This window comes from Aotus nancymaae, unplaced genomic scaffold (genome assembly GCF_030222135.1).
Source record: "Aotus nancymaae isolate 86718 unplaced genomic scaffold, 86718_ANA_hifiasm-v0.15.2.pri h1tg000027l, whole genome shotgun sequence".
Taxonomy (NCBI): domain Eukaryota; kingdom Metazoa; phylum Chordata; class Mammalia; order Primates; family Aotidae; genus Aotus; species Aotus nancymaae.
The window spans coordinates 1,732,045-1,753,624 of NW_026988440.1; the positions used below are offsets into that span (position 1 = coordinate 1,732,045).

Below are 21,580 nucleotides of genomic sequence, written 5' to 3' on the forward strand. Positions count from 1 at the left end.
TATTTTTGAGACAGAGTCTTGCTCTGTCCCAGGCTGGAGTGCAGTGGCACCATCTCAGCTCACTGCAACCTCCACCTCCGAGGTTCAAGCTATTCTCATGCGTCAGTCTCCTGAGTAGCTGAGATTACAGGCATGTGCCACCACGCCCTGCTAATTTTCATATTTTTAGTAGAGACAGGGTTTTACCATATTGGTCAGGCTGGTCTCGAACTCCTGATCCATCTGCCTCAGCCTCCTAGAGTGCTGGGATGAGCTACCGCACCTGGCTCCCTTTTTTCTTTTCTTTTTGAGACGTTGTCTCACTCTCTCACCCAGGCTGGAGTGCAATGGCACAATATCGGCTCACTGCAACCTCCACCTCCTGGATTCAAGCGATTCTCCTGCCTCAACCTCACAAGTAGCTGGAATTGCAGGTGCATGCCACCGTACCCTGCTAATTTTTGTATTTTTAGTAGAGATGGGATTTTGCCATGTTGGCCAGGCTGGTCTTGAACTCCTAATCTCATGTAATCTGCCTGCCCTGGCCTCTCAAAATACTGGGATTACAGACATGAACCACCACACCTGGCCAAGAAATGCATTTTCTTTTTTTTTTTTAAGACAGAGTTTCACTCTTGCTGCCCAGGCTGGAGTGCAATGGTGCAATTTCGGTTCACCGCAACCTCTACCTCCTGGGTTCAAGGGATTCTCCTGCCTCAGCCTCCTGAGTAGCTGGGATTACAGGCATGAGCCACACACCTGGCTAATTTTGTATTTTTAGTAGAGATGGGGTTTGCTCCATGTTGGTAAGGCTGGTCTCGAACTCCCGACCTCAGGTGATCCTTCCACCTCGGCCTCCCAAAGTGCTGAGATTACAGGTGTGAGCCACCTCGCCCAGCCAAGAGATGCATTTTCAACAAGTTACTTTTCATATCTTTGTGTGTGTTTGTTTGAGACAGGGTCTCCATCTGTTGTCCAGGCTGCAGTGCAGTGGCACGATCATGTCTCACTATAGCTTCAACCTCCTGTCCTCAAGCAATCCTCTTGTCTCAGCCTCTGGAGTAGCTGAGACTACAGGTGCACCATGCATGACTTTTGTTGTTGTTGTTGTTAGAGATGGGGTTTCACCACATTGTCTAGGCTTGTCTTGAACTCCCGAGCTCAAGTGATCAGCCCACCTTGGCCTCCCAAAGTGCTGAGATTGCAGGCATGAGCCACCATGCCTGGCCAACTTTTTATGTTTAATTGTTGTCAATATTCCTAGTTTTGATTAATTGCAATACAAACCTAGTGTAGAATAACCCACACTACACTGGGTTTGAAATACAAACACTTGAACAGTGTTTCTAACACTTGTTCAAGGGCTTGTTCACGTATTTTTTAAAGGATGCTAACAGCTATGAAAGTTCTATGGCATTACATTCCATTTGCTACACTATTTTTTTTTTTTTTTGAGACAGAATCTCATTCTGTCTCCCAGGCTGGAGTGCAATGGGGCAATCTCCACTCATTGCAACCTCCACCTCCCAGGTTCAAGTGATTCTCCTACCTCAGACTCCTGAGTAACTGGGACTACAGGTGCATGCCACCACGCCCGGCTAATTTCTATATTTTTAGTAAAGACAGGATTTCACCATGTTAGCCAGGATAGTCTTGATCTCTTGACCTTGTGATCTGCCAGCCTCAGCCTCCCAAAGTGTTGGGATTACAGGCGTGAGCCACCATGCCCGGCCCATTTGCTATACTTACAGTGATGTGCAGTCTCTGACAGAGTCAGCATAACAAATTGTTTTTAATTTTAAAAAGTGATATGGCCAGGCACAGTGGCTCATGCCTGTAATCCCAGCATTTGGAAGGCTGAGATGGGTGGATCACTTGAGGTCAGGAGTTCGAGACAAGCCTGGCCAACATGGTGAAACCCTGTCTCTACTGAAAATATGAAAACCTTTACAGGCGAAGATGACTTAGAGAAAATTTAAAAAAACAAAAACAAAAACAAAAAAACCTTAGCTGGGCATCTGTACCAGCTACTCGGGAGGCTGAGGCACAAGAATCACTTGAACCTGGGAGGCAGAGGTTGCAGTAAGCCGAGATTGCACCACTGCACTCCAGCCTGGGTGACAGAGTGAGACTCCGTCTCAAAATAATAATAATAATAAATAAATAAAAAGTCATGTAATTTTTAATATGTATTTGCAATTCCCTGAAAAGCATACCCTTTGCAATGCTATTAAATGATTACAAATGTTAAATGTTGACTTAAAAATGTGCAAGGGGCCAGGCGAGGTGACTCATGCCTGCAATACCAGCACTTTGGGAGGTCGAATGAGGTGGATTGCTTGTGGCCAGGAGTTCGAGACCAGCCTGGGCAGCATGGCGAAACTCTGACTCTACAGAAAGTTTAACAAATTAGCCAGGTGTGGTGGCCTGCGCCTGTAGTCCAGCTACTCAGGAGGCTGAAGTGGGAGGATTGCTTGACCCTGGGAGGTTAAGGCTACAGTGAGCCGAGATGGCACCACTGCACTCCAGTCTGGGCAACAGAGTGAGACCCTGTCTTAAAACAATAAAAATGTGCAAGGGACATAGTTTTTCAAAATTCTTTAAGGAAGCAGTCAGGTTAGAAGGGCAGGAGCCCAGAGATCCCAATGCTCTACTGTCAATCAAGTAACCGACTGGGGTTGGGGATGAAGAGGGCTTTAAAGAAATTGAGGTTGCATAACCTTAAATTTCACCCCCTAGAACCCAGTTTGCTTATGTGGTAACTCCCATTAAAAACTACAAGTGAGGTCGGGTGTGGTGGCTCATGCCTATAATCCGAGCACTTTGGGAGGCCAAGATCAGGTGGATTACCTGAGATCAGGAGGACAAGACCAGCCTGACCAACATTGTGAAACCCCGTACAAAAGAATTAGTTGGGCATGATGGCGGGCACTTGTAAGCCCAGCTACTCGGGAGGCTGAGGCAGGAGAATCCCTTGAACTCAGAGGCAAAGGATGCAGTGAGCCGAGATCGCGCCACTGCACTGCAGCCTGGGTGACAGAGTGAGACTCCATCTAAAACAAACAAACAAAACCTACATGTGGCCCCAGTGAAACAAAACTAAGCTTAGGGTTTCAGAATAACGTGAGAACACATAAGAACTGTAGGGTGAGCCTAGTAGAATTTGGTAGGCCCAGGCTGGACTGGATGCACGCATGTGTTCATTCATTCATTCGCTTACTTAATGTGTCCACCAATGCCGGGTGCATGGGAGAATATAAAAATATAAAGATTAAAAATATGTAGTTTCCACTCAGAGGAACTTAAAATTGTGAGAGATAGGATTTACAGGCAAGGTTAAATAACATCAAAGACAGTAAAAATGCTTATGCCCTAATAATGACATGAGTAAGCACCAATGTAATAGCCTTGGCAGTAAACGCCATGAGTTCAGAAGAGTCATGGTGAGCTGGACTAGTCAGAGGAGGCTTCCGGTAGGAGGGCCCAGAGCAGGACCAAGGGAAGAGTCAGTGGTGTGTCTGGAGGACGGTCCAGGAAGGGCGAACCCGGAGCCTCATGCGGGGCCCAGATGCATAAGTTGCCTCCGGGTGATGCACTCTCCTGGCCAGACCCACCAGCTCTGGGGACCAGCCCTTGGGCCTCTGTGCGTCAGCTTTCGTGTGTGCTGTTCGCTATGTCTGGAATGGCCTTCCTCTCTCAAACCAGCTGTATATCTCCTCAGGGATGCCCCTGCCTACAGCACTCCCTCCCGCAGCCCCACCCGACCCCCAACACCCTTCGCGCTGGTCACCCAATGGCAATGATTTCTTCATGTCTATCTTCCCTTCCCAGGCCATGAACCTCATGGGGCAGAGACTGTGTTCTGCCTGCTTCTTCTTGAACCACTTTACCATTTTTGTGCCTGTGGACTCCCAGAGCGAAATAACCCACAGCAGCCCTGCCTATGCTTCCGCCGGGACCTTTTCCAGGAGCACAGAGTTGGAAGCACTTGGAAATTTTTCTCTCCCACATCTTCACATACCACCAACCCTCCCACTCCCCCAGCCCACCCCAGGCCTTAACCAATGATGGGCAAATATGAAGGCGTCAATAGCTCAGCCCTGTGAGCTGAAGTGGCCCTCCATGAGACTTACCTTGGCTCCACTCACGACCTTGGGTCCCACTATCCCACACTCTTCCCCATCCTCATTACCATTTTTTTTTTTTAAGACAGTTTCCCTCTTGTCGCCCAGGCTGGAGTGCAGTGCATGATCTCATTTCACTACAACCTCTGCCTCCTGGGTTCAAGCGATTCTCCTGCCTCAGCCTCCCAAGTAGCTGGGACTACAGCCACATGCCACCACACTCAGCTGATTTTTGTATTTTTAGTAGAGACGGGGTTTCACCATGTTGGGCAGGCTGATCCCCTGACCTCATGATCTGCCCACCTCAGCCTCTGAAAGTGCTGTGATTACAGGTGTGACCATCGCATCCGGACTTCTGTTGTTGTTGTTGGTTGTTTTTTGTTTTTTTTTTTTTTTTGGAGAGGGAGTTTTGTTCTTATTGCCCAGCCTGGAGTGCAGCAGCATGATCTCGGCCCACCGCAACCTCCGCCTCCTGGGTTCAAGTGATTATCCTGCCTCAGCCTCCCAAGTAGCTGGTATTACAGGCATGCAACATCACGCTTGGCTAATTTTGTATTTTTAGTAGAGACGGGATTTCTCCATTTTGGTCAGGTTGGTCTTGAACTCCCGACCTCAGGTGATCTGCCCGCCTCGGTCTCCCAAAGTGCTGGGATTACAGGCGTGAGCCACCGAGCCTAGCCTTTTTTGTTGTTTAAAGACAGGGTCTCACTCTATCACCCAGGCTGGAGTGCAGTGGCACAATCATAACTCACTGCAGTCTCGACCTCCTGGGCTCAAGCGGTTCTCCTGCTTCCGCCTTCCGAGCAGCTGGTACTACAGATGCACTCCGCTCACCGGGATAACTTTTCAATTTCTTGTAGAAATGATGTCTTGCTATCTTGCCCAGGCTGGTCTGGAACTCCTGGACTCAAGCAATCCTCCTCCCTCGGCCTCCCAAAGTGCTGGAATTATAGGTGTGAGCCATCATTCCTGGTCCCCTCACAACTTCTTCTTTTTTTTGAGACAGAGTTTCACAGTTGTTGCCCAGGCTGGAGTGTAATGGGGCGATCTCGGCTCACCACAACCTCTGCCTCCCAAATTCAAGCGATTCTCCTGCCTCAGCTTCCTGAGTAGCCGGGATTACAGGCATGTGCCACCACGCCCGGCTAATTTTGAATTTTTAGTAGAGATGGGATTTGTTCATGTTGGTCAGGCTGGTCTTGAACTCCTGACCTCAGGTGATCTGCCCACCTTGGTGTCCCAAAGTGCTGGGATTACAGGCATGAGCCACCACACCCATCCTCCCTCATTACTTCCATTTATTTATGTATTTATGTTTTGAGATAGAGTCTACCTTTTGTTGCCCAGGCTGGAATGCAGTGGTGCAATCTTGGCTCACTGCAACCTCCACTTCCTGGGTTCAAGTGATTCTCCTGCCTCAGCCTCCCGAGTAGCTGGGACTATAGGCATGCACCACCACGCCTGCCTGATTTTTGTATTTTTAGTAGAGACGGGGTTTCACCATATTGGCTAGGCTGGTCTTGAACTCCTGACCTCATGATCCACCCACCTTGGCCTCCCAAAGTGCTGGGATTACAGGCGTGAGCCACTGCACCTAGCTGCTGTCTTCTTTAATTCCACAGCACTGTGTGGATTTCTACGTCTTTATTTCCTTGGAAAGTATGAGCTTCTTGAAGGCAGTGACTGTGCCTTGTCTTTCTTTGTATCCCTTACTTCTCTCCTAGTACCTGACCTAGAAAACACTCAATAAAACAAATGCTTAGCCCCATTTCACAGACAAGGAATCTCCACTGAGACAGGTAACTCACCTGTGCAAGTGATATCACAAGTGCCAAAGTCAAGACTGGATGCAGCACTGCCTGGCTGCAAACCAATTCCTCCCAGACTGACATGACAGGTGGGTGAGTGAGAAAAAGAAGGCATGAGGTAATTGGAGATTTTAGTACCTATTAATAGGCAGTGGATCTTGGCACTCAAACAGGCTGTCTTTATTAGCTGGGGAGGAGACAGAGTGGGCCTGGTTGGCGTGGAGGTATTTTCCCAGGGAAACCCATTGTGCAGGCTTATCCATTCAGATTAGACAATGCCGGTTCCTCTCCACCTGCCTTGGCTAACCTCACCTAGGACTGAATACAGCAGGGATACCGTCACATCTATGTCAACACAGAGTCATGGAATTCAATAACAGAATAGGATCACAGATCTACAGAACAATAGCCGGGAACCTTGGACATGACCGATAGTTATTAAATGCTTGGCCAATGAAAAAAAAAGAACCTAGAACAAGTATCACAGTAAAATCTAATTATAGAAGCTGAGTTACTTTGAGAAAGCACCAGGCACAGCCCTCCGCCTTTGGGCAGCGAATGATGTCTTTGGACTAGACAGAAGAGATGGTTGTCTGCCCTGCTTTGAAGCTCTCTGGCCACGAAAATTCCAAACCACTCATTTGTTCCTCCATTTGCCCACACAATCAACATTCATTGAGCATCTGCTGTGTGGGGTGCTAGGTGACAGCGACAGTCCCAGGAAGCAGTTTCAGTCCTCCCTGCCCTCAAGGGGCTCTGTGTATAGGGAGGACAAACATATACATCATGGCAACAAAATTTGATAAAAAATTAGAGAGAGGTACACCCTGCAGTAGCAGCCGAGGAGGGACTCCTGACTTCTCTGCCAATTTCATGTTTCAAAATCATTTGACTGAAGACTTGCTTTGGTATGAACTTAAGCTCTCTTACTGTGCACTTTTTTCTTCTGCTAATCTTGAGATGGAGTCTCTGTCACCCAGACGTGATCTCAGCTCACTGCAACCTCCGCTTCCCAAGTTCAAGCAATTCTTCTGCCTCAGAATCCCAAGTAGCTGGGACTACAGGCACCCGCCACCACGCCTGGCTAATTTTTTTGTATTTTTAGTAGAGGCGTTTCACCATATTGGCCAGGCTGGTCTTGAACTCCTGACTTAGTGATCTGCCTGCTTCGACCTCCCAGTGCTGGGATTACAGGCGTGAGCCACCGTGCCCGGCCTCTTCTGCTAATCTTTAATTAAGTGCCCACCAGGTGCCTGACACTGATTCAAAAACTTGGTGAATTAAACCAAACGCACCTCCTAAGGGTTTTCCCGTCTAATGTCCTCAGAGGCAGTAATCAATTCCCTCCCCAACAACCCCCAGTCCCCACCCCACCCCCACCTTTCCTTTTGCAGCATAATCTTAATTGTTGTAATGGAGTCAGGCAGGATAACATGGTAGTGAGATCATCAGACTGTAACTTGGGTTTTTGTCCCTACTTTGCCATTCATTCTCTGTGTAACCTTGGGATGGGACTTCAGGGGGATTCCTTTAATAAACTCTAAACTCCCTTGCAATGCTGAGAGCCAAGGTAGCAGGTCTCAGGTTTTGTTCCAGAAACTGCCACCAGAGGGCAGCCTAGAGACTCCTCGCAGGTGTTTTCCTCCAGAGCCTTTGCTCTTTCCCTCACTAATGTCATCCACTCCCTAGGGCCACCATTAAGGCACACAGGTGTCCCCTTAGCTGTCAGGTGAGCCAGGCATGTGAGGTGAAGCGAGATAAGCTCGGAGCCCTCAGGAAAATTCAGGCACAGGCTGCTTGTCCAAGTGGACCTCACAGTCGTCACTCACACATTCTCTCCCTTATTACTTCATAAGCCTGTGGTCTAGAGGCTAGGATACCACAGCCAGTCAAAGGCATCCGGGCCCTGCCCTCAGGGGGCTGCCTTCCAGTGGGGGAGGAGGGGAACACACAGATGCTTACCTGGTATCTGTAGTGGGATTCACCTGGTGACGAATGGTGTGATGCTGTGTAGGCAGAGGATGGAAATAGGGATGGTCCAAGCATGTGGATTTTTTTTTCTTTTGAAACGGAGTCTCACTCTGTTGCCCAGGCTGGAGTGTAGTGGCAGAATCTTGGCTCACTGCCACCTCCACCTCCTGGGTTCAAGAGATTCTCCTGCCTCAGTCTCCCCAGTAGCTGGGACTACAGATACCCGCAACCACACCCAGCTAATTTTTGTATTTTTAGTAGAGACGAGGTTTCACCATGTTGGCCAGGATGGTCTCGAACTCCTGATCTTGTAATCCACCCACCTCAGCCTCCCAAAGTGCTGGGGTTACAGGCGTGAGCCACCATGCCCAGCTTTTTTAAAAAATTATTTTTGAGACCAAATTTTGCTCTCATTGCTCAGGCCCAAATGCAATGGCGTGATCTCAGCTCACTGCAACCTCCACCTCCCAGGTTCAAGCGATTCTCTTGCCTTAGCCTCCAGAGTAGCTAGGATTATAGGCATTCACCACCACACCCGGCTAATTTTTGTATTTGTAGTAGAAATGGGGTTTCACCATGTTGGCCAGGATGATCTCAAACTCCTGACCTCAGGTGACTCACCCGCCTCAGCCTCCCAAAATGCTGGGATTACAGGCATGAGCCACTGCGCCCAGCCAAGTACGTGGATTTTTAAAGTATAAATATAAATTTTATTTTATTTTTTGAGACAGAGACTTGCTCTGTCACCCAGGCTGGAGTGTAGTGGCACAATCACTGCTCACTGCATCCTCCACCTCTTGGCCCCATGTGGTCCTCTGACCTCAGCCTCCCAAGTAGCTGGGACCACAGGTGTGTGCTACTGTGCCCGGTCTGGACACACTTTTAAATAGGAAAGTCAGAGAGGGCCTACATGAGGAGATGACATGTGAGAAGAACTGAATGAAATGAGGGCACAAACCAGGCCACGGGAGTGTCGAGGGAGAAGAGGCAAATACAGCTTGGTGTAGTGTAGGATACAGCCTTGAGATTCCAGAGTAAGGTCCCCAACTCCTGGTAGTAGCCATCGTGCTTAGTTCCCTGACTTAGTGCCTGCAGCTCCAAAGGACAAGTAAGAATTCCTGTGTTGGCTGGGCGCGGTGGCTCACACTTGTAATTCCAGCACTTTGGGAGGCCGAGTTGGGTGGATCACTCGAGGTCAGGAGTTCGAGACCAGTCTGGCCAACATGGCAAAACCCCATCTCTACTAAAAATACAAAAATTAGCTGGGCATAAGGGCACACACCTGCAGTCCTAGCTACTTGGGAGACTGAGGCAAGAGAACTGCTTGAACCTGGGAGGTGGAGGTTGCAGTGAGCAGAGATCGGACCATTGCATTCCAGCCTGGGCAATGAGTGAAACTCTGTCTCAAAATAATAATAATAATTCCTGTCTCCTAGGGTCATTGAGAGAATGGAGATCAGTCCTGCATGGACAGACGTTGGCCCCGAGCTGCACGTTACACACTGCCAAGGAGTTGGCGCCAGCCTCTGGTGAAGCTGTTCTAGTCCCGCAGCCCAAGAGAACCAAGCAGGACACCAGATGCCTCTTCAACAGGAGTCTGTGTTTCCTGGTCACCTCCATGTGCTGGGTGATGCCTCAGGGGCCAGGGAGACATGTGGCAGTAGGAGAAGCTCCCTCCTGTGAGGACCTCTCACCCAGAGGCACTCAGACAGCCCAGAACACAGGAGGGAAGACACGACAGTCCCAACCCCAGGTGCTCCAAGGGCCAGCCCAGCCTAGAAATCCCTCCTGGTACAAGTCTTTCCCGCCTCTCCTCTCCCAAAAGCACGTTCAGACTGCACCCTGGCCCTCTCTTTCACCCTCTCGAGGGAGCTGGGACTCTAATTCTGGGTGACCGGTGACAATAAAAACCACTAATAGCCCTAGTGGAAGGAATGACTATTTAATAGGTGCAGATAACAAGCAGACAAGGAGCGCTCTTTTCCCTTGCGCTCACTCTGCAGAGCAGAGACGGAAACATTCTTGTTACTCTGAGAGCTAATCACAGCCTCCGTGCGCCTCGTAAGATAGGAGGGGTGGTGGCCACCTCGGGTGTGACTGAAACAGCCATGAAGGCATGAGCTGGGGAGCACTGCCCTGCAGCTAACTCCCTGCTGCTTTGGGGAAGTGGGGGTGAAGGGAAAAGACCTGGGGGGAAGATAGGTTGGTGGGAGAACCCCACTTGCTGAATTCTTCCTCTTTCAGGATTCAGTGCCTGAAGGTGTGCCTGGCTCTGGCCCAGTCCTCACTGGCATTGCCAGCGGCGGTGCCCTGGGGCCCCAGAGGCTGGCAGGGCTGCTGGGAGGTGAGGGCAGGGCATGGGGAGAGTGGAAAGTGGGGGCTGACCCAGCCAAGCTTCAGGAGGCCATTCCATAGAGGAGAGAGCCTTGGACCGGGAGCTGAGCAGGGAAGGAAGGAAGGATAGAGCGGAGCACTGCCCACACCAGGAAGACTCTCAGGGAGAGGAAGGTGTGGACCCACCCCAGGACAGGGCTTCTCGGCTAGGGGCAGCTCACTATGCTGCGGTGGGGGCACCTAACAGAGCCCCCAGGGGGTTGTTTTGTTTTGTTTTTGCTTTTTTGAGACAGAATCTCACTCTGTCACCCAGGCTGGAGTGTAGTGGCACGATCTCGGCTCACTGCAACCTTGGCCTCCTGGGCTCAAATGGTTCTCTTGCCTCAGTCTCCCAAGTAGCTGGGACTACAGGCACACTCCACCACACCTGGCTAGTTTTTGTATTTTTAGTAGAGACGAGGTTTCACTGTTGGCCAGGCTGATCTCAAACTCCTGACCTCAGGTGATCCACCCGTCTCGGTTTCCAAAAGGGATGGGATTACAGGCGTGAACCACTGCGCCCAGCCAGGGTTTTCTTTAGGTATACAGCACGGTCCTGCCCACCCCTGGCATCAGATTAATGCCATGTCCAGGGGAAACCCCAGTATGTCCTCATCACAGCCGTGTGAAATCTGCTGCTTGTTCATAAAAATGTGTTGCATCCCTAGGAGGGGAAGAAAGGAGCTAATCCGGTAAAGAAAAGAGTGGCTCAGGGGAGACAGTCACCCGTGAGGAATGAGGGCAGGACACACAGGCCCAGGCCGAGATTGCACAGGGAGTCACATGAGTGGCTGTGTCAGAGCCAAGTGCACATGCCCACTGCCACCTCTGCCAAGGCCATCAGTGAATCCTCCCAGCACCCACAGAGGCTTGGCACATAGGTGCTAGCACAGGGCAGGACATCAGAAAGGAGGGCACCATGTCCCTGAGAAAGGCAGAAAGGGGAAGCATGGCCTGGACACATTCATCCATTCCTTTATCTCAAAATATCACCAAGTGCCCACCACAGCTCCATGCTGAGGACTCAGTGAACATGCCTGTGCTTTGCCCACTGGCATGGAGCCCATGGTCCAGGGGAGATGGTTTCTGTTGCATTTCAAAGCCATGGAAGTGAGTGGGGCATTCCTAAGAGGGAGGCAGAGAAGTAGAGGTGAAAACTGGCAGCCAGTCCCATGGGAGCACCTGGGCTAACAAGGGTTCACCCCGCAGAGCTCGTCAGAACGCCGTGTGGGGATGTGCTCTCTCCTTCTATGTTCTTGGTCACCAGAGGAACCAGGTGAAGAGTGTGGATGACTCAGGCCACCCCTCCCCACACAGGAAAAACAACTCAGAGGACATCCCCTACTGGGAGTGGGCCAGGAGCATCAGGTTCCACGCCAGGGAGAGGAGGGTGGTGGTGTGGCTGCAGAGCTGAGTCCACAGGGAAGCGTGGGCGTCATGGAGACAGAGAGAGGAGGAGAGGAAAGGTCTCCTGCCGCAGCCAAGCAGAGGAACAAAGGAGGGGAAGAGCCCACAGGAGCTGCAGCTGCAGGCGGCTCTGGGTGGCCCCTCTCCTCTTCCCAGTACAAACTAAGCTGCTTTTCCAGGCTTCTTCTCTTCCCTGTGCTCCCTCCAGTTTCCTTCTCCCAAGCCTAATCCCTGGTCTACCAAGGACGCCTATGTGAAATGCTTGTTATAGAACTTCTGTCCTGATTCTCAGGCCCCAGAGGAGGAAAGCTGCGGAGGAGGGACCTCATGAGTGGGTGACTCTCACTTAAGAATTTTTAACTTTTTTTTTTTTAAGACAGTCTCACTCTGTCACCTAGGCTGGATGTAGTGGTGCGATCTTGGCTCACTTTAGCCTCTATCTACCTCCTGGGTTCAAGCAATTCTCGTGCCTCAGCCTCCCGAGTAGCTGGGATTACAGGTGCCCACCACTATGCCCAGCTCATTTTGTATTTTCAGTAGAGGTGGTTTTGCCATGTTGGCCAGACTGGTCTCAAACTCCTGACCTCAAGTGATCCACCCGCCTTGGCCTCCCAAAGTGCTGGGATTACAGGCGTGAGCCACCATACCGGGTCAGGGATTCTTAACTGTAGCAGCATTGATAGAAGTGGGAATCTTCTCTCTAGAAAGATACATACGCATAAGGAATTCTGCACACCTTACAGGGTTGGGAACCTCTGCAGCCTGTCCGTGAACCGCTGCCATTCATTTACAGCATGAAGTCAGCCGCCGAGTAACAGGATCTGTGTGCGCCTGGAAGTCCAACAGGCCTGGGTTTCAGTCTTTTCCAAACGTTTTGTTGCTTGTTAGCAGCTGGTTTGGACAAATAAATTCGACTTAGTTTTCTTTTTTTTTTTTAAGATGGAGTTTTGCTCTGTCACCCAGGCCGGAGTGCGGTGGCGCGATCTCGGCTCACCACAACCTCTGCCTCCCGGGTTCAGGCAATTCTCCTGTTTTAGCCTCCTGAGTATCTGGGATTATAGGCACACACCACCACGCCCAGCTAATTTTTTTGTATTTTTAGTAGAGACAGAGTTTCACTATGTTGACCAAGCTGGTCTTGAACTGCTGACCTAAGGTGATCCACCTGCCTCGGACTCCCAAAGTGCTGGGATTACAGGCATGAGCCACCATACCAGGCACCATAGCACACAGCACCCAGCCTCAACTTAGTTTTCTCATCTGTGAAACAGGGAGAAAAAGCACTTACCCTGTGGGGCTGTTGTGAAGACTGAATAAGACAACACATGTTGAATACCCAGGCACACTGCCTGCAGTAGGGAGTCAGTACATGGTAGATCTCTTGCCCTATGCCTCCTCTTAATGGAGTCCCTCATGTTGCCCCACCTGGCCTCGGATTCCTCCCACCTCTACCTCCTGGGTAGCTGGAACTACACCACACTATGCTTCAGCCCCCTTTTTGATCATTCAAAGCCCTTTGGTTCCATGCACCCTCTCACATTTACTGCAATTCCTATAGAATCCAAATTCTTTTTTTTTTTTTTTTGAGACAGAATCTCACTCTGTTGCCAGTGCTGGAGTGCAGTGGCGTGATCTCGACTCACTGCTACTTCCACCTCTTGAGTTCAAGCGATTCTCCTGCCTCAGCCTCCCAAGTAGCTGGGATTACAGGCATCCACCACTACGCCTGGCTAATTTTTTGTATTTTTAGTAGAGACAGGGTTTCACCATGTTGACTAGGCTGGTCTCGAACTCCTGACCTCATGATTCGCCCAGCTTGGCCTCCCAAAGTGCTGGGATTACAGGTGTGAGCCACTATGCCCAGCCCATAATCCAAATTCTTTTAACCTGGTGTTGTAGGTCATCTATAATCCTAATCCAAGCAGCCAGTCTATTCTCCCACACCACTGTTCCTCCACCTGCGTGTCCCACACCAACCCACGCCATCTGCTGGTTCTAAATACACCTGAAGTGCCGCAAGGCCCTGAGTCTGGCTGCCTGCTCCATGCTCCTCTCATCATTCCTCAAGGCTCAGGGAAAGTCCTGCCACCTCCCTGAAGCCAAGTGCCTTCCCCCTCTCCACTCTAGGCCGCTCTCTATGCTGTGTGTCCCCAGCTGGATAGCAGCTCCTCAGGGCAAGGAACAACTCCTCTTCCTTCTCAGTGCAACTTCCAAACCACAGCAGAGGAGCATGCACTGGGTGCCAGGCCTGGCACAGAAAACACAGCAGCACAGGGCTGCCGGAGGGGTGGAGGGGACAGTGACCTGCCTGCTTCATAATACATGTCAGGGAGCCCCACCTTTTGCCTATGGAAGGCACATGCTTTGAGCTTGATTTTCTTGGGTAGGGGGTGTCTACGCCACCCACACTTTCTCACCCAGTCCAATGCACGGACAGGGACAGGGGCAGAATCTGCTGCTGTGGAACCCAGCAGAGCCACCTGCACTCCTGTGGACATCACCAAACTGGCAGCTTCACTGAAGGTGCCCCCGGCCTGTGCAGGCTCTCAGCTGATGCCCCTTCTCTTCCCTCCTCAACCGCATTGGCTTTAGGTCTTCCCTGCCTGCGCTGAGAGAAACATTAATGGTGAGCACCAGAGTAAAATCCAGCACAGCAGGTAGAGTTTCAGTAAAAACCCGAAAGTGCAATTGGAGCTCAGGGGGCCCAGATGTGGACAGGACAATAGAGGAACTGGGCAGCCCAGGGTGGCAGGATGGGGTGGATAGGAGTGGACAGGGGAGAGGAGCTAGGAGGAGGGACGTGGCTGCACCACCAGCCCACGTGGGCGGCTGGAGACCGGGAGAGACTGTGCCTCCTCCAGCCTGGCTGTCTTGGCCAAGTTCTGACGGCAGCTGGGAGGAATGTGAGAAAGAAAGCAGGACAAACTTTGCCACCTCTGGCTGGCCAGGGGAAGTTTGTGTTGGAAAATAAGCCACAGGCCCCGCTGTTCCACCGCCTTCTCCCTTCCCACCGTGGGGGACGGCCCAGCACTTTCTAGTCCACTCCTCCTTGCCCTCTGCCACTCCCCTTGATGCCCAAGAGCCCCCTCCCTCCTTGCCCAGGTGCTCCAGGGAGCCAGGCCTGAGAGTCTAGGGAGGCCCAGAGGAGGAAATGATGATCGGAAAGGGCAGCATCACTTTCAATGGTATTTCCGTCTCACATTCGTGGCTGCAGCTCTGTACGAGGCAGGAAGGGAGTGGAAGAGACTCTGCTAGACTTGGCTGGGCTGGAGACTCAGGAAAGGGAGCCTGGGCTGTGGGGGTGAACCTGCCCTATGTGTTTTCCCCCAGTGGAAGGAGGAAGACAGGAGCACCTGCAGGGCTCCGTTTTTGGGCTTCCTGCTGGGGGCTGCACCCCTTGTCCCATTTAACCTTTCTCATAATTTCCCATTTGAAAAAACCTTGTGAGGTAAGTGTTATTTAAAATATCCCCATTTTTTTTTTTTTTTTTTTTTTTTTTTGAGATGGAGTTTCGCTCTTGTTACCCAGGCTGGAGTGCAATGGCGCGATCTCGGCTCACCGCAACCTCCGCCTCCTGGGTTCAGGCAATTCTCCTGCCTCAGCCTCCTAAGTAGCTGGGATTACAGGCACGCGCCACTATGCCCAGCTAATTTTTTGTATTTTTAGTAGAGACAGGGTTTCACCATGTTGACCAGGATGGTCTCGATCTCTTGATCTCGTGATCCACCCGCCTCAGCCTCCCAAAGTGCTGGGATTACAGGCATGAGCCACCGTGCCCGGCCAGAATATCCCCATTTTACAGATGAAGAAATGGAAGTTCAGAAAGGTTTGATGAGCCGCCCAAAGCCAAGAGGTTAGCTGGGACTTGAACCCACGTCACATCTTGATTCTGAAGCTAATGTTTTTTGTTCGGTTGTTTGTTTTTCCCAAGGCATTAGCCCCCTTCAGGGGACCCTGTCGTATCACTTCCTCTCTCCACGGCTCCCTCGGCCCCTCTCTCCTCCCGCTCCCATTTTGAGTGTCACCAGCAAGTCAAGAGCAAGACCAGATGGTAGCCACTAGCTGCATGTGGCCAACCACATCATTACAATTGATCAAAACTCCAATTCTTCGGTGGCTACCATATCGGACAGCACAGACAGGAAACATTTCCATCCTCCTGCCGGTCTGGACTTAAAGGCCAGTCAGGAGGTAGAGAGAATGGGAGAGGCCAGTCAAAGGGCCTCAGGGACAGAGCTGCCTTTGTGAGATGAGGAGGTTTTGGAAGTGAGTTTGGGTGAGAAGAGCAGGGGTGTCTGAGGCCTGGGGGAGGAGAGGACAGCTTGCTGGACTCCCAGGCACCTCCCTCCGATACTGATACTCCGGCAATACTAGTGAGCAATTAATTGGCTGGGGCGGGGCCAGGGCCAGAGCAGGAGGAAGGCAAACGCAATGGAGGAGGAGCCACCACCCTCTCAGCAGATGGCAGGGCTCCGGTCCTCCTGGCCTCCTTTCTTCCTTTGAGGACCTAGGAGACTGTTGACCCTCCTTGACCTGCCCAGAGCTGGCTGCTGCTTCCTGCTCGCTCATCCAGCCCAGGGCCAGCGGGTGGGCTACAGGGCCACCACCTTCCCAATTAGCCTTCTTAGCCTCTTGCTCACCCTTGAGGTCTCGGTCACCAGCCATGGGGAGAGGCTGTGAATGGCCTGTGAGTAACCAAGGCCCAGCTATGACAGAGGTCATCAGCCCAGGCCTCTCCCCTGGCTCCCGGCACCGCTCCCCACCCCCCACCACCCCCTGCACCATGCTATCCTCAGAGAGCCCAGAAGTGACAGGTCAGGGAGTTGGTTTTGGGAATACAATGCCCCATTTCTGAGAGGGAGAAGACTCCCCCGGTGATAGAACACGTAACAGGTGTATGGCTGGCCTGGTACTTGGGCAGGGGTGGGGCAGGACTCATTTGAAGGAGGAAAGTGGAGGTGGAGTGATGGGGTCCCAAGGAAGAAGCAGATCGGGGGCTGTGAATGGGACCTCATTGGGGTTGGGCAGTGGGGCTGGAGCAGGCACCCAACCAAGTGAGGAAGAAAAAGCTGAAACGCCCATGTCTGTGAGTGGAGGGCAGATGGGGAGACAGGCCAAGCTGGGTAGGGAGGAGAGGGAAGGAGCCAGGCAGCTGGGTTCCGTGGCAAGAGTGGCCGCCCCAGAGTGGGTGGCCGTGGGGCAGAGCGCCTGGTTCCAGGTTAGGCAATGAGGAGCCAGGACCAGGCCTGTCAGGTGGCAGGATCGTCAGGGCCCTGTGGCCACGGGTACCCCACACTGCAGCCACTGCTGCTGCTGAGTAGGCAGATGCACGAGGCTGATTACCATGCTCCTCCCGGCCACACCAATTTCCCCGGGGCTCCCTCCCCCTCCACCCCTCCTGCCCTCCCCACAGTGACTCCTGCCCAGGGAATGTCCAGCTCTGGCATAAAGGACCCGGGTGTCCTCAAGCTGCCGTCAGTTAGGAGGCTGTGCAGTCCGAGATGGGCTCATCTTGGGCACCCTGGATGGGGCGTGTGGGCGGGCACGGGATGATGGCACTGCTGCTGGTTGGTCTCCTCCTGCCAGGTAGGAGGCTGGGGGCCCTGGGAGCAGGAGGGAGATGGGAGGGAAAGTCTGGGAGAGGACTCAGTGAAGGGGACGGGCAGGGGCTCTGGAATCCGCCTTTTGAGTCTGGGGGTCGCTCCTCACTGCCTTGTCACCTCAGGTAAGTTACTTAAACTTCCTGAGCCTGTTTCTGAAACTCTAAAGTGGGGTTAATAATAACACCTAGCCCTAGTCTGTGTGTCTCAAATTATATAATGTATGTGACATGTGCTTTAAATTCTAGAGGTTTAGATAAATGTTAGTGGTGGTGATTTTTATTAAGAGAGCAGTACAAGATAATGATTGGACATTTAGTAGTAATAATAACTGTCACATTTTTGGAGACTTTTTATGTGCCAGACTCTGTTTTAAGCACAATTTGGATTATACAATGGCACCTTTTGTTTGTTTGTTTGTTTGTTTGTTTGTTTGTTTGTTTGTTTTGAGATGGAGTCTCACTCTGTCTCCCAGGCTGGAGAGCAGTGGCATAATCTCAACTCACTGCAACCTCCACTTCCCAGGTTAAAGTAGTTCTTGTGCCTCAGCCTCCCGAGTAGCTGAGACTACAGGCACCACCACCACACCTGGCTAATTTTTTTTTTTTTTTTTTGTATTTTTAGTAGAGACAGGGTTTCACCATGTTGGTCAGGCTGGTCTCGAACTCCTGACCTCAAGTGATCCTCTCGCCTCGGCCTCCCAAAGTGCTGGGATTACAGGTAGGAGCCACCATGCCCAGCCTATATTAGCACTTCTGATCATTACAAGAATGGTATGAAAGAAAATTTGCTATTTCCACTCTACAGATGAGGACACTGAGGCTTGGCGAGGTTAGGAAGCCAGCTCTAGATCATGCATTAGGAAGCAGTAAAGCCAAGATTCCAACCCAGGCCAGGCGAACACTGGACCTGTGTTGTTGACCACTGGGTACTTGAGAAATTTCTGTGACCTTCCCATGACCTGGTGGGTGGTTGGTGTCTGAGGTAATAGAGAGAGAGGCAATGTTTGGTGGATTTGTGCAGAGGACTGAAGGGAATTGCCACAGCTGGGGGTTGGCATGGTGGTACATACAAATAATTTCTTTTTGAGGAGAGAACAGGGACATCACAGATGACAGAAGTCCAGTTGTTGGTGGAGGGATCAGGATGAGTGGCAGTAACAAAGCATGATGTATAATGCTTTATGCTTTCTAAAACATCATCCGGCGGGGCGTGGTGGCTCGTGCCTATAATCCCAACACTTTGGGAGGCCAAGGCGGGTGGATCACCTGAGGTCAGGAGTTCGAGATCAGCCTGGCCAACACGGTGAAACCCCATCTCTACTAAAAATACAAAAAATTAGCCGGGTGTGGTGGTGGTCACCTGTGGTCAGAGCTACTTGGAAGGCTGAGGCAAGAGAATCCCTTGCACCCAGGAGGCGGAGGTTACAGTGAGTTGAGACCCTGCCAAGGCAACAAGAGCAAAACTCCATCTCAAAAAAAAAAAAAAAAAGAAAAGAAAAAAGAAAAAAAAATCTTCCATGTGGATGCTCTCATTTAGTATTTATAGTAATGCTATGGGAAGGCAGGGCAAATTTGGCTCCTCTGAACGTATAACTAAAGCTCAGAGAGGTTAAGTAACTTGCTGGTATGTGGCTCTGTCTGTGACTCGTGGGACCTGGAGGGGCTGGAGTAGGCAGAAGGAACGCGAGTGAAAGAGTCGTAGAGGAAGGATGGGGTAGGTTGGGCCTGGGGGGTTGAGCAAAGGCAAGGAAACATAAGGAGAGATACGGTCCCACATCCCCGAGGGGAGTCAAAGCAGCAGAAGTCAGATGGGGGCTGGATGGAGGCAGGCGGGCTCAGAGAGGGAAGCTGATGGTGGCCAGGGGTCTCGGAGGCTCTCGGGGTTTCGTCCTGGTTCCCTGGGCTGGGCCAGGGAGAGCAGGGCTGGCTCAGGGTGCGGTGTCCTGCCACACTGGTACCAGCAGGTTCTGAAGCAACAGGTGGTGACCCCACATCCTGGCCCCCACCCAGCTTTACTTGCATTGCCAGTGCTGGGATGGGAAATAGGGTTTCCATTCCTGATTGCAGCCTGGGCTCTCAAGAAGCAGCTGGTGACCAAATCTTAGTCCTCAAGTGCTCTTTCCTTTATTTAATTCAGCGCCGCTGCCCCTCGGCTTCTTTTTCCAGTGTCTCCTGCTACATTTTTTCTCCGATTCTCAGCCCTCCATTGTTTTGCCTTTTGTCTTCTCCTGCCCTTTGGTCCCCCCATCTGGCCAGGATTTTTCCCTAAGAACATAGACCTGCACTTCTCAGAGCTGTAGTTTCCCCAATTCTGTCTCTTCAGGGCCCTTTCTTTTAGACCTACTTGTTCCTGCCACTTCTCCATTCCTTCTTCTTTTTTTAAAATTTTTAATTAAAAAACAAAATAGAGAAGGGATTTTACTATGTTGCCCAGGCTGGTCTCAAACTCTGGGGCTCATGTAAGCCTCCCACCCTGTCCTCCCAAAGTGCTAGGATTACAGGGATGAGCCACTGTGCCCAGCTCCCTCTTATCTTCAGTGTATTCCTTTGAGGTCCCCCACTTTGGCACCTAATTTTCTATTTTTCTGGTTGGTGTTTGCCCACCCTCCCCAAACAATGGAACTGGCTTTATTCTGTCACCTCAACATCCTTTAGAGACAATAGCCAGTTCTCCCTTCTTTCTCCCTCCCCAAACTCTCCCTGGGCTCCTCTTGGAAGAAATCCGAGAGGCAGATGACTGAGCTGGGGCTGAAGGGTGAGGGAGGAAGCCAAGTCTCCCTGGCCCTTACTGACTACTCCTTTCCTCCCCAGGGACCTTGGCTAAGAGCATTGCCACCTTCTCAGACCCCTGTAAGGACCCCACGCGTATCACCTCCCCTAACGACCCCTGCCTCACTGGAAAGGGTGACTCCAGTGGCTTCAGCAGCTACAGTGGCTCCAGCAGTTCTGACAGCTCCATTTCCAGCGCCAGTGGCTCTAGTGGTGGCTCCAGCGGATCCAGCGTCGCCCAGAGTGGTTCTCCCGGATCTTTTAAGCCAGGAACGGGGTATTCCCAGACCAGCCACTTCTCTGGATCTTCCTCTAGTCTACAAGGTGCATCCGGATCCTCCCAGTCGGGCAGCAGCGGCTCTCACTCGGGAAGCAGCGGCGCTCACTCCGGAAGCAGCGGCTCTCACTCGGGAAGCAGCAGCTCTCATTCGTGGAGTAGCAGCTCTCATTTGAGCAGCGGCAGCTCGCATTCAGTCAGCAGCACCTACCAAGTAGGGAATGGCTCTGCTCTGCCAACCAACAGCGATTCTTCCCGCATGATGATATCTTCCCAGACCTCTGGGGCGTCCATCAGTGGCCAAAGGGTCAGCTCCAACCTGCGTCCCTGTAGTTCGGACATCCCCGAATCTCCTTGCAGTGGAGGGCCCGTGGTCACGAAGGACTCCAGCCCCTACATCTCCAGCTCCCACTCTGTGTCAGGGGGTCAGAGGCCCGTGGTGGTGGTAGTGGAGCAGCATGGTTCTGGTGGCCCCGGAGGGGTTCCAGGTGCCCCCTGTAGCAATGGTGGCCTTCCAGGCAAGCCCTGCCCCCCAATCACCTCTGTAGACAAATCCTATGGTGGCTACGAGGTGGTGGGTGGCTCTTCTGACAGTTATCTGGTTCCAGGCATGACCTACAATAAGGGAAAAATCTACCCTGTGGGCTACTTCACCAAAGATAACCCTGTGAGAGGCTCTCCAGCGGTCCCTTCCTTTGCAGCTGGGCCCCCCGTCTCTGAGGGCAAATACTTCTCCAGCAACCCCATCATCCCCAGCCAGTCAGGAGCTTCCTCAGCCATTGTGTTCCAGCCAGTGGGCACTGGTGGGGTGCAGCTCTGTGGAGGCGGCTCCACGGGCTCCAAGGCGCCCTGCTCTTCCTCCAGTTCTCAAGTCCACATCAGTTCTAGCGTTTCCAGCAGCTCCGGTTCACCCTACCATCCCTGCGGCAGTGCTTCCCAGAGCCCCTGCTCCCCACCAGGCACCGGCTCCTTCGGCAGCAGCTCCAGTTCCCTATCAAGTGCCAAAATCATCCTTCAACCTTGTGGCAGCAAGTCCAGCTCTTCTGGCCACCCTTGCATGTCTGTCTCCTCCGTGACACTGACTGGGGGTCCCGATGGCTCTCCCCATCCTGATCCCTCCGCTGGTGCCAAGCCCTGTGGCTCCAGCAGTGCTGGAAAGATCCCCTGCCGCTCCATCCGGGATATCCTAGCGCAAGTGAAGCCTCTGGGGCCCCAGCTAGCTGACCCCGAAGTTTTCCTACCCCAGGGAGAGTTACTCGACAGCCCATAA

At 51.9% G+C, this 21,580-nt stretch overlaps 1 protein-coding gene across 1 annotated transcript; it reads left to right on the forward strand.

The window, feature by feature from the left end:
- Positions 1 to 17,163: 17,163 nt before the first annotated feature.
- Positions 17,164 to 21,580, forward strand: CDSN (corneodesmosin). Its single transcript, XM_012435394.2, has 2 exons — positions 17,164 to 17,248; positions 20,076 to 21,580. Exons 1-2 carry the CDS (start codon positions 17,164 to 17,166, stop codon positions 21,578 to 21,580), a joined length of 1,590 nt encoding a protein of 529 aa, XP_012290817.2.